This window comes from Phasianus colchicus, chromosome 5, assembly GCF_987193195.1.
Source record: "Phasianus colchicus chromosome 5, bPhaCol1.hap1.1, whole genome shotgun sequence".
Classification (NCBI taxonomy): Eukaryota; Metazoa; Chordata; class Aves; order Galliformes; family Phasianidae; genus Phasianus; species Phasianus colchicus.
This window is the reverse complement of record NC_143440.1, coordinates 34924435-34937615: the sequence shown is the minus strand read 5'-3', so window position 1 is coordinate 34937615 and position 13181 is coordinate 34924435. Positions and strand designations below refer to the sequence as shown.

The window sequence follows — 13181 nt, the reverse complement described above, 5'->3', positions numbered from 1 at the left end:
TTTAAGTTAATGCATTCTTTTATACCATCCCTAGAAATGTCATGCCTGTTGCCTACAGATGAAGTATGCAATTTAAATTAAGACACTGAAATATTTTCTGGCTTAGGGGAGCCTGAAGGTTAGTTATGTAATCATAAAACCTACTAATCATATGGGGATATCTGTGTTGTTCAAATGTTGTATTTACTTTCACTAGAATCTTCATCATCCTGGGGTTGTAAATTTGGAGTGCATGTTTGAGACACCAGAAAGAGTGTTTGTTGTTATGGAAAAACTCCACGGAGACATGCTGGAGATGATCTTATCAAGTGAAAAGGGCAGATTACCAGAGAGAATAACAAAGTTTTTAATTACTCAGGTAAATAATTGATCCATAGACCTATGAAGATATTTGAAGTAGTTGTTATCACTGTTTCTTATGTTTTGATTTTGACATGATTTTTCTCCTTCATTCATAAAAGCCTGGATAATCATCATAGAATCATGGAATGATTCTATAATCTGAATATTATTAGAATGATTGTGATAAAATATCAGGGATGGTACATACATCTTTGTGTACATTATCTGATTTCTAGTAAGCCATTAAGAGGACCTAGCCATAGATACACATGCAATTGCCTGGCTGCTGGATGGGAGAGCTGTCAAGTTACAGGTTCGCTTATGCTTGAAGGATTAAGCACAAGACAGGACTTGAAAATGCAAATAGCAAACCATTGGAGAACTACAGAAAGAAATTTGATGCTTTTGAATTTCCTGTACCCAGCCATTTTAGTTTGTGCTATGAGCTTCTGTGTCTCTTTTCTGCACTGAGATTAGATCTCAGCACTACCTCTGATAAAATGAGTCTGTCTTCCTGTATGACATCTATTAATAATGTGATCTGTTTGTTTTTTGTGTGTTTTTTTCTGTTCTTCTTGTTGTCATGTTATCATATTGTTTCCTTGGCTGCCCACAGTATGTTTAAATTTAGATACACAGCTGAATAATGAGCCACCTCAGAGTCACAGCAGCCTGTTTTTTGTTAAGGCAAGAAAAAGGAGCAGGAACAGTTGTGTTACAGTGGAAGTTTATTATTAGAATTGAACATAACAGGTTCTCTAGCTTTCAGACTTTCATAGGCAAAACCGCCACCAGCTTTATAATTTGATTACTTGCCTTAATGGGTTCATTCAGCCTCTACCCACTGCCTGTTCTAATAGAGTGGGAAATTCTGGCAGCCTCTGACTAGACAGAAGGAATGAAGTTAAAACCACAGAGATAGGATGGATGTCTCTTATGCTTCCTTGGCATTTTGTTCACATAACAGCACAAAAATGCATGTAAGGCTCTTTGTTTTACCACCTCAAGAAAATACTTAAGTTGGATCACAGAATATTTCCTTGAAAATTTTTGAGTGAATAATTTATATCTGGAAGGCTATTTCGCAGATGTTTCTGTGTTAAAAGTTTCAATAACAACAACAAAACAAACAAAGAAACGTACTCAGAGTACAGTTTCTCGAGCATAACAGTTTAGAGCATAACATCTTTGGAGAGGGAACAATCATATTTCAAACAGTGAAACATAGCTGACCTTTTTTTTTCTTTTCTGTGGACACTGTAGAGAAAGTACATTCTTGTTGGACTGTTTCTCTCTACAGCAGTCCTAGATTCTCTAGTCAATGTTGCTGTCAAAATAATATGAACCCCCAACATTTATAAATTTATATATAAACCCCCATTTAAAACTGAATTACATTCTGATTTGTTTCTTCACAGATCCTTGTTGCTTTAAGGCATCTTCATTTCAAAAATATAGTTCATTGTGACCTCAAACCAGAAAATGTATTATTGGCATCAGCAGATCCTTTCCCGCAGGCAAGTAGAAATGATTTTAATTAATAAGTGCTAATTCTGATTATTTTTATAAAAAAACAAAAGCATCTATCTGTACTGATTCCAGGAGCTCACAAAATTATTAGATTTGAATGTCCAAAAAAGTGATAATTCAAGAACTAACTTCTGTCAACTTGATTCATTCAGGAAAAGGTCATTTATAAAGCAGCTCTTCTGTTTGGAAGGAGTCTAAGCTGCTAGGCCCTTCCAAAACTTCATTCCCTTAATTCTAAGCTGTCCTGTGTTTTTGCTTTCACTCTACTACAGTTTATTTATGACATGAAGGAATGCAATGAATTGGTAATCTAGTCTAATGCCTTGGTGGACTAAGAGAAGGTTAAAAGAAATAAAGTTTCCTGAAGATGCATTGTACAACTAAACCATGATAAAAGTATGTCAACTGTATTTAAGAATAAAGATCTTATTTACTTATAGCAATTCTCTTTAAACAGGTAAAACTTTGTGATTTTGGCTTTGCTCGAATTATTGGGGAGAAATCCTTCAGACGTTCGGTTGTAGGAACACCAGCCTACCTTGCTCCAGAAGTGCTGAGGAATAAAGGCTATAACAGATCTCTGGATATGTGGTCTGTGGGTGTTATCATTTATGTAAGTCTCAGTGGTACCTTTCCATTCAATGAAGATGAGGACATACATGACCAAATCCAGAATGCTGCTTTCATGTATCCACCCAATCCTTGGAAAGAAATCTCTCATGAAGGTAATATCTATTTGTGGCTGTTCGTATATTAATGCCAAAAAAGCAGCTTTTGCCCACATTCTCCACCAAGAATGTCAACAGTTTACGGGCTGGTTCAGCCTGGTTCCATGACTAGCGGGGTGGAGGGATTTCACAAAATCCGCACCTCCAGAAAAAGGGAACAGGGGACCCCAAAATAATTAAAAACAGCGGCAACGATCTGAGGAGAAACAAACTAATTTACTAAATATGGTATCGGAATGAAAAATAACACACTAAAATACAATGTAATTAGAATTGAAGCTAATAAATCAAACATAATGAGAGAGAGTGTCCAAAAGGTGGACAGGCCCCACCATAACACTGAGGTGAGATGCGCAGTCTGGTTGAGCAGCAGGGAGGAGAGCTTGACAAAGAAGAGTACATCAGGTGACCTTGCCAGGGGTTATATCTCCTCTCTGACTGCAAAGCCCCCTGGGGTATGTAGTTGTTCTTCTCTTCCAGACAGGTGCCTGGAACTGGAGTATTAACACTTTAACTCCCAGTGCACTACATGATGTTATGATGTGGAATACCAATAACCAAAAATCATAAAACCATGACAAGTGTATTCTGCTTTCATAAATTTTCTCCCCTGTACATATCAGCCAAAAGATATATGCCTACTGCTTACTGTAGTGTCCACTGAGCCACACACTCTCAGCTGAAAAATTCTTTGTGTCTTCTCTGGAATTTTATCTCAGCAGTAGAAGTTTTATAATATCTGTTGAAAATATTAAAAAAAAAAAAAATCCCATAAATCTGCACAATTGCACACTGATGTCCTCATGAACCTCCACACACCCCTGATATGTAAGCTGACAGAATCTGTTGGCAGCAGTGCTTTTTCTGGCGCTAGAAATAAGCAAATAGCAGTCAACACAGAAGAAGCTGCAAGAAACTGTCTCCACAAGTTCTGCTGTGGTAGACACAAGATCAATTTCTACATTCAGAGGTGAAGATTGAGTAGAGCACCTACAGAAAACTCACCTACCAGAGTGTTATCTATCCTTCTACACAGTCATCAGCCTTCTTTAAGAGTAAATGGAGGTCATGCTGAAAGCATGTAGGAGAAAGAACACATACTTTAATAAATCATAATGTTAAAATCTGTTTATACATTGTCATTTCATTATATACTTGAAATTGTTACTTGATGAGCCATTCTGATGTGGTAAACACAAGTCTAAATCTGAACAGATCCATGATTCTTAAAACAGAGAACTGGAATCTCTATCCAAGTATTACTCCTGGAGCTAAAATATGAGGTTAGACATTATCTCCCATCTAATAACCATAAACAAGCATTTATCAACCTATCTCTATCCATTTTTTTTTTTTATCTAGGTGAAATTTAACACATAAAAAACATGTTTGGGAATGTAAATCTCTTGTGCTCTCAGAAAAGTATCCTTAAAGAACTGCCAGTTCTGTTCTGTTCCTATGTCCCAAGGGATCCCATCCAATAATGCCTTAAGCACACAAAATTTGGATCTCCTTAAGTTCAGAGTCCTGAATCTGCTCTTTTCCAGGGCCATATTCCTTGAGGTCACAAATCCAATCAGAGCATGGTTGCTAGAGCCCAAATTGCCTCAAATCTTAACCGCTTTAATGAGATCCCCTGCATTGGTGAGCACTAGGTCCAGCAACACCTCACTGCTGGTTGGTCTGTCCAATACCTATCTGGTCTGGGAAGTTATCCTCAGCAGATTCCAGGAGTGTACTGAATTGCTTGCAGCCCACCCTGTTACTTTCCCAGCAGTCATCCACGTGGTTGAAATCCCCCATCAGGATGAGAGCCTGTGAGCATGATGCTTCTTATAGCTGAAGGAAGAAGGCCTCATCAGCAGACTCCCCTTGGTCTGTTGGCCCATAGTAAATCCTGATCACCAGAGTAGACCCCAACCACTGGAGTAGAAGTAATGTAAATATTTGTTCTCCATTACTTAGTGCTTTCTTCTCATACATCCAAAAGGATTCAGGCACTCTAATAATGACCATAAATCTTACATTACCAATAGATTCTAATAATGGTAACTTCATCGAGAGACAACAGTACGTGTCTCAGTAATAGCAGGCATAAACATAAAATTCAGCAAACTTGCAAGAGTTAGGCTTGCCTAACTTACCATCTAAGAGAATTAAAATTTACTTCAATTTATGCATGCTAACCTACTTCAGAATTTTAACAGGCTAGGATTATGGATGAACAGAATTTCTGTTCTCTTCCCCTATTAAAATGAGCCTATAAAATTTAAGAGTTCTCAACTTTTATATCCCTGACAAATATTTTTTCCCAGTTGATTATCCATTCAAAACTGTACCATGAGCATCATTTCCCAAGCAGAGCACTCATCCGTGAAATGTCTTCACTGATTTCCATCCCCAAAATGCAATAGCATTTTCCCACATTTTCCAATAGCATCTCATATTTGAATGACTACTTGCTGAAAACTGAGTATGTATTTGTATATCAAAATAGAATTGGAAGAAATAACTGCATAGAGGTAATTTTTGTGGTAATCTTTGTCTATCCTGCTATTTCTGTTCTCTTTTTATCTTCAGGTATTGTCAAGCCATTTTATGCTTCTGAATTCATTCATCTGCTACATGACAATTTGGCTTCATTCAGGCCTCCGTCTGGATTTTTGCTAGTCGTTAGTGCATAAGAATGTGCAAGCTGGAGTCTCACTTACTTATAGCTGAGTAATTTCACATCTGTGAAATTTAAACAGTATTTCAATCTGTTTTAGTTGATGCAAAAATAAATTAATAAATTAGGAATACAATGATTTACAAAAAATTCAGAGAATGAAACATGCCATGAGTAATCTAAAACTTGACATAGTCCATATTAGGCCCATGAAGTTCAAAGAATGGCCAGCACAGAGAAGACACATTAGGTAAAACATACAGGCAGAGGAACAAATGTTTTCAGGGAATTCTGTCCTTATATTCAATAGTATTGAAATACTGTTTAAATCTTTTGAGATAATACAAATTTTGGTGGACTGAAAGATCAAAGTTGGAAATAATCACTAACACTGTTGAAAACAGTGTACATGCTTGACAGATGTGAAATTACTCAGCTGTAAGTAAGAGAGAATCCTACATGTGCATTCTTACGTGCTAATATCTAGCAAAAATCCAGACAGAGGCTTGAAAGAAGCCAAAATTGTAGTGTAGTAGATCAATGGAGGATTCTGAACCATGTTCTTCCTAGAGAAGGTGGTCCAGATTTTATTTTCTCATTTGTGGACAAATATATTTTTAGCTACCATCTCTTTGTTAGTGCACTAAAGGAGAGTTAGTGTGCTACATTCTCTAAGTTTTTTTTTTCTTCCCTCTCAAAATGTCTGAGGAGTGGGTGCGGAATTGGAAAGCCAGTGAATGCCCATCAGGACCATATGGAGGCATTCTGAAAACTCATTTGTTTTCCAAAACAGCAGGGTTAGTCTGTCTTTTCCCTCTTGGGTGAAAGAGAAATTCTCAAGTTCCAAGCTATGGGGAATAGTAGTATTTTGAAATTGCTGACTTTGTAACCCTGGTTCTTCCACTTTGTGCCTTGAAGCTGCTGCTCTCAGTTATCCAACAATGTCACTTCAACAGTGATACTGAGAGTCTCAAAGAAATGTGCATGTGTGTTTACTGTAAATTGCTATAGTACCTGCATTATACTGTTGTCCTCACATGAGTATTTTTTCACTTGACGGGGAGCTGAGTGAGAATTGTCTTCAGTCTTTGCTACCTGCCTACAAGCAAACACAAAGAGTTAGACAATATAGTAGCTAGCAGGCAGCTGTTTAATAAAACATATGTAATCCTATTAGGAAGGTTTGCATGAGTATCTTCAGGAGCAACAGTGAATGCAGTTTGTAAAAAGCTGGAGAGTGGAGGGATAACTGCCCTCATTTTACAACTACCACATTTGTCTGTCTCTGTTTGTATGGTTTAGTTGAAACAAATACATTTCAACTGATATGCTCTAATATTTTTTTTTTTTCCAGCTATTGATCTAATAAATAATTTGTTGCAAGTGAAAATGAGAAAGCGCTACAGTGTGGACAAAACGTTAAGCCACCCCTGGTTACAGGTATTGCTACAAACTCCGTGTTCCTTCCTATACATTTAGGCTCCCAGTATATAAAACATTTTTATCGTTAAGTACAATAGAATCTAAACAAATCTACAAACCTGAAGGTGCTTTCTGATCCTGAGAAAAACATACTTCTTTACCAATTTATCAATAGATTCTAATTAATTTTTGAAAAACAAAATTCCAATACTAAACTCTCTCATGTTTTCAAAATACACTGCAGGAATAATTTATCTTGTTTGTCCACTAAGAATGTTTTATATATATGTTTGTTTGTGTGTATATGCGTATATATAGATAGATAGATAGAATGGTGGAAATAAGCCTTTATAGTCAGTTGACTTGCATTATCTAATTGCCTAGCTTCCACCTTGATTCACTTAGTATTAAAATGGGCTGCCGTTCAGTCATCAGAAGAGATAGTGAAGCTGCATGCTTTCCAGGAAAATATATCAGCCACTTTCATTTGAAATCCTCAAATGGAAACTAAAATGTTATGAATTTCTGATGTGCAAGCAGCCATTGTCTTCTGCTCCTTTTATGTTATATTTTTATTGAGACAGTAGCAAAGTCACTGCATGCTGTAAGATACAAAACAGAATCAGTGCATGGAGCAGGGCAAGCTAGGCACTGGGCACCTCCTTGGGAATGGGACAGGCCAAATCCTAATGGGACATCAGCCATGAGATCTAAGGAACAGTTTACAACTTATCAATATGTGAGAATGGAAAACATTATTTTTGTTGTAAGTATTATTGACTGGGTCACTGAAGCTTCTCATTAAGCATCCAGTACTTCTGAGGTGCCTGTGTCCACAAGGATCCTCTGTGCTCAGAAATGGATGTAACTTGTGACTCAGGACTGACTGCATCACACACTTAGAATCGCTCTGGTTGGAAAAGACCTTCAAGATCATAAAGTCCAACTGCAACCTAACCATACTATCCTAACTCTAACAACCCTCAGCTAAATCATGTCTCTGAGCACCACATCTGATCAGCTTTCAAACACATTCAGGGACGGTGACTCAGCCACTTCCCTGGGGAGCCTATTCCAGTGCTTAACAACAGATTCTGTAAAGAAGTTTTTCCTGATCAACTTAAACCTCCCCTGGTGCAACTTAAAGCCATTTCCCCTCGTTCTGTCACCTGTCACCAGTGAGAAGAGTCCAATCCTGCTCTCACTGTGAGCACCTTCCAGGTATTGGAAGAGAGCAATAACGTCTCCCCTCAGCCTCCTTTTCCCCAGACTAAACAGCCCCAGTTCCCTCAGTTGCTCATCTTCCAAGGATGCACATATATGCATAGGAAAGTAATCATGCAGAAGCATGGCACAGATCAGATGTGTAGTTCACAATCCTAAAGGAATACTGAACTGATGCCTGGGTCCTATTCCAGTACCCTACACTTTACCAGTGTTTCTCAGAGTGGAGCATGACCTGCTGGAACAAGAGGAAAAGGGCTGCAACCACACCCTCTGCCTTCACCAGGCACATTCCTTCTAGGTTTATTTTCTTCCTCTCAGATTTCCTGTCACCTTTCAGTCTTCTCCTCCACTGTGCTCTCTTCCCACGCAGTCATCAGAAAGTATATTTCCGAGCCTTCGGAGACCAGAGATGTAATCTCTGCAGTGTGGATGCTGGCTGATTGACATGATAGAATGTTGTTCTTCACCTCTTATTCACTTTTTTCCCTTGAGCAATGATGAATGGGACAGATACTTTTCTCACTCAAGTTGAATTTACATAGTATACCTTTATGCCAAGATAGAATATCTTTCTTGACTATATGGTATTGATTATTAGGATGTACACGTTTGTTTAAGGATGACTTTTTCCCTTTTCATTTTCATAAAGTCATTAAGGTTGGAAAAGACCTACAAGATCATCTAGTGTGAACATCAACCTCCCACCAATATTTCTCTCTAAACCGTGTCCCTAAGTACTATTTACCCTTTCCTTAAACAGCTCCAGGGACAGTGACTCTACCTCTTCACTGGGTGACTTGTTCCAATGCCTAACCAGTCTGTCTAAGAAATTCTTCCTAATATCCAACCTGAACTTTCCCTGGTGCAAATTAAAGATGTTCCCTCTTCTAATACTAATTACCTGATAGAAGAGGCTGACCCCTGCTTGGACATAACCTACTTTCAGGTAGTTGTAGAGAGTGAAAAGGTCTCCCCTGAGCACTCACTTCTCCAGAGAACAATCCCAGTTCTCTCAACTGTTCCTCATAAGGCTTGTGCTCCACATCCATCACCAGCTTCACATCCTTCCTTTGGACACACTCCAGGGCCTTGATGTCTTTCCTGTAGTGAGGAGCCTGAATCTGAACGCAGTACTTGATATGTGTCCTCACCAGGGCTGAGTAGAGGGGGATGATCACCTCCCTGGTCTTGCTGGCTACACTAATTCTGATACAAACCAAGATGCCATTGGCCTTCTTGGCCACCTGGGCCCACTGCTGACTCAGGTATTGATCAGCACCCTTAGATCCTTTTCTTCCATGCAGCTTTCCAGTCGCTCTGCCCCAAGCCTTTAGGGTTGCCTAGGGTTGCTGTGACCAAAATACAGGACCTGACACTTAAACTTGTTGGATTTTATCCCAATGGCCTCTGCCCAATGTCCAGATCCCACTGTAGGGCCTTCCTTTCCACAGGCAGGCTGACAAGGAATTATTTTATCACCCATGCCTTGCATCTCAGTAGTTTGTAAGCTATTTATATATTCAGTAAAACAGCCTGTAATACCTCCATACTAATAGCAGAGTTTAAGAAAATTAATGATTCAAACATACCTGAATATACCTATTTCTATTGGCAGATTTCATATTTTTTAATTATATAATTTCTCTATTCTGGGGCAATAGGGATGTGGATTGACAAGTTAATAGCACTTTGCATATTATTGGTAATAGAAGGGAATGTCATTTATTTTAGAAATGTTAAAACAAATCCTACTACTTTATTTCAGGACTATCAAACCTGGTTAGATTTAAGGGAGCTTGAATGTAAAATGGGGGAGCGTTACATCACCCATGAAAGTGACGACTCTCGATGGGAACAGTATTCAGGAGAACATGGACTGCAGTATCCAGCACACCTTATCAGTCCAAGTGCTAACCACAATGAAAACACCACGCTACAAGAAACAGAAATGAAAGCCCTCAGTGAGCGTGTCAGCATCCTTTAAGTTGCATCCCTATAATCTGTCAAAACACTGTGGAATTAATAAATACATACGGTCAGGTTTAACGTTTGCCTTGCAGAACTGCCATTATTTTCTGTCAGATGGGAACAAAGCTGTTATGCTGTTACACTGTTGATGGATCTGAGTTGCCAAGACAAATCAACAGAAACATTTTTGTGTGACCAACTGTGTTGTATTTACAAAAGTTCCCCAGAAACACTAAACTTGTTATTGTGAATGATTCATGTTGTATTTAATGTATTAAAACCTGTCTCCACGGTGCCTTTTCAAACTAGTATTTTTCTTACTTGAGCCTTATTTGGTAAGAGAACTTTCCCATGAAGATCTGTGTTTTTTTGTTTGTTGTTTTTTGCATCATTAGTTTTGTAATTGTAAGTAAACTCTTGAAGAGTAGGTTATTACTGCTGTTCTGTGAACAACTACTACTATTTGGATAAAAGCTTTATTTAGTGCAGGGGAAAAAATAGCAAAAAAAATAACAGAATGCATAGCACTGTACAGTTCCAAATCAGACAACCTGTGTGTATGTTTGTGTATATAAATAGACACACACATAAGGTATAACCTGCTATTCAGCCTAAATGCCTTAGTAATGTTAACTGCAGCATATGCCAGTTGTATTTTGCTTTTTCTCAAAATATTCTTCTCTAATAGGAATATTCTGTAATATGTACATTCAGAACCTAAATAACGTCAATTTTGTGTATGTTTTCAATAAAAGCCTTGTTAAAATAGTCCACTTGAGTAATATTACTGTTAAAATATCCTCAGGCTGGCATCAGAAGTAGCTGGGTAAGTTAGCTTTATCATTAAGAAGACTATGTGGAGGTAGGTAGAAAAACACAGCTAGCTAGCCTGTGGACCTATAAAACACATTTTGTAAGAACTGGCTTGGGCAAACTTTATAACATGAGTTTGTATAGTTTTGAAGCATACTGTGGGCAGTTGAGGACATGGATTTTGCACAAGTGAAATAAAGATGAATTTAGTTTTTAGGGAAATGTGCTGTTTCTGCTGAGATCTGTTCAACCTTGAGTTCTTTTGAACTGACTAATATGGATCTCTCCTATCCTCCTTCACCTGAAAATTTTAAAGATACTCCTGTTAGTTTATAACAATTACTTTGCCTTCCAGCTCTAACCCATTCAGCTTTAACTGAGAAAGTTGTGCAGGCTGTAATTTGAAGTAGACACTAGAGTAACTCAGTGATGAGCTGGAGATTACTCTGTGCCACAGGCTTTCTCAAAAACAAACAAACAAACAAAAAAACACAAAACAAATAAACAAACAAAAGAAAGCCAAAACAACAGTTGAGATATAGATATTGAAGAGAGAAATTTAAAAATAGAGAAACATGAATGGGATGTGAGGGAGAAGTATACAGAGAGCTAATGACTACATTCAGCAAACCTCTACTAATCAAATGCTGATTCTATGTCAATCCTAAGATTTTCATCAGTAAAATTCTTTCTTTCCTCCCATAAAACTTTGTCCAGAAGTTAATGCCAGATACAAAAAAAGAATAAGCCAGCAGAATTTTTAAAGTAATTTGGGCCTTTGCTGGATTGATGCTGTATTTTGTAAAAGTTCACAATTATTTTGGAGGATACTCATCTGTCTGGCCAATGCCATTTCTGCTCTTAGCCTTGGTATAAAACAGCATGACAGTAAAAGACACCAAACACCATATGAGTGGCTACTGTTTGTTTGTTTTTTCAGTCCATTTTGAGGGTAATTAAGTGTACTGACAAAATGTATACCCGATTCAAGTCAATAAATGACAAGAAATTATAAAAAGCCATTACGCAGGAATTGACCACTTGTTTCCTAGCCAGAGTGAGTATAACCTATGTAAAGACCTTGATTTTGAAACACTGTGCGTTATTGGGCATTGTGGGGTTGGTTTGTTTGCTTTTCATTCAGATCAGTGTTAAGTAAAATAAATATAAAAATCAGGCTGATTATTCTATACTCAGTAAAAGCTCCAAATATTTGTGTATATTTAAAAGCAAGTCCACCTAAAGGTGCAGTGTTGAATTCATGATTTTATGATAACGATCTCACAAAAGTGATTTAATTTTGTTGTCTCACCTTTCTGTGATAAACAATGTCAGAGAAGTAGATCTCTGCTTTCATATTGATCAATCAAGTAAGTCAAGATTTTGTTAGTGGCTTATTTTTATTTATAGTTAGTGTTCTAAACCTTGAGCAAAGTAATAGTGAACAAGAGAGTTAAAATTTTCAAAAATATCAAACAGCACTGAGGCTAGTTAGGAGATTAAAGCAGAAAGCATACTTTACAGCTTTTAATGCCATCTCTAAAAAGTTACGTGACTAAACTAGAACCGATACTACTTTTCATTAAGGAAGGACATTGAATACACTAAATTCTGTCTTCTATTGACTAAAAATAACAATGCCCATTGTGGACAAGAGTTTGCTAAGCACAAGCCTAAACTGATAAAAGTATGCTTAATCTCATGGAACATTTATGATATACATACAACGTAGCAGAGCAACATTAAAAATAAATTACTATTCTGAGACACATTCTGGCTAACTCAAAAGCATAATTTGAAAGGAACTCCTGTATTATTAGAGGCATATCATATTTTTTCCCCTATGACTCTTGCTTCATCTCTTTAAGAGATTTCTTTTTTATTGTGCAAATATTCATTGCTTTTCAGAAAAGAACCTACCATTAGCCAACATAATAAATTAAAATTTTCCTTGCTGCTGTACAAAAATGTTACACTGTGAAATCTGAACTGTTTGCAGTCCAGCCAGACAGATGAATTCACTGATTCTTAACTCAAAGCAGAAGTGGAAACTTGCTCTTCCAGATGCATCAGCATCTAAGTGTACTACAGCAAATCTGGAATTTTGTTGTTGTACATGATTTTCTTTCCTCTCCTTTTCTCACTCAGGTAAAAGGAATGGAGGAATGGTAGGCTTCACTGCAGTCATCTTTTTCATGGCTTTTAGATTTTCCTTTAGGCTGAGAATTCCTACTCATGCATCTCAGAAGCAAAAGTCAACAAAGATTATTCTGTAGAATGAGCATCAAGCTGAGAGTTGACTAGTAGTATTTCCTTTTCTGCTGTGCCACTACATTATCAAAAGCATATCAAGCACACATGGTAAATGGCCCTTCTCACTTCAACCATTTTTATTCATTCAGATTGTGTCCTTATCCTACTTCTTGTCCAAGCAGTTGAACTAGCTCAACAAGTGAGGTGAGCAGAAAGCACGCACTTCAGCA

At 37.5% G+C, this 13181-nt stretch overlaps 1 protein-coding gene across 3 annotated transcripts in view; it reads left to right on the top strand.

The window, feature by feature from the left end:
- Window positions 1-11250, top strand: part of PRKD1 (protein kinase D1) — a 114551-nt gene extending 103301 nt beyond the window's left edge. For 2 of the 3 annotated variants that reach the window (XM_090141281.1, XM_090141282.1), the window contains 5 exons: window positions 197-358; window positions 1761-1859; window positions 2330-2597; window positions 6623-6708; window positions 9683-11250. In XM_090141281.1, the coding sequence (XP_089997407.1) occupies window positions 197-358; window positions 1761-1859; window positions 2330-2597; window positions 6623-6708; window positions 9683-9901 (834 nt within the window). In that variant the 3' untranslated portion in view covers window positions 9902-11250. Of the gene's footprint in view, window positions 1-196; window positions 359-1760; window positions 1860-2329; window positions 6066-6622; window positions 6709-9682 lie in introns of those variants that run through there. The other variant, XR_016466948.1, reaches the window with a different exon arrangement.
- The last annotated feature ends 1931 nt before the right edge of the window (window positions 11251-13181 follow it).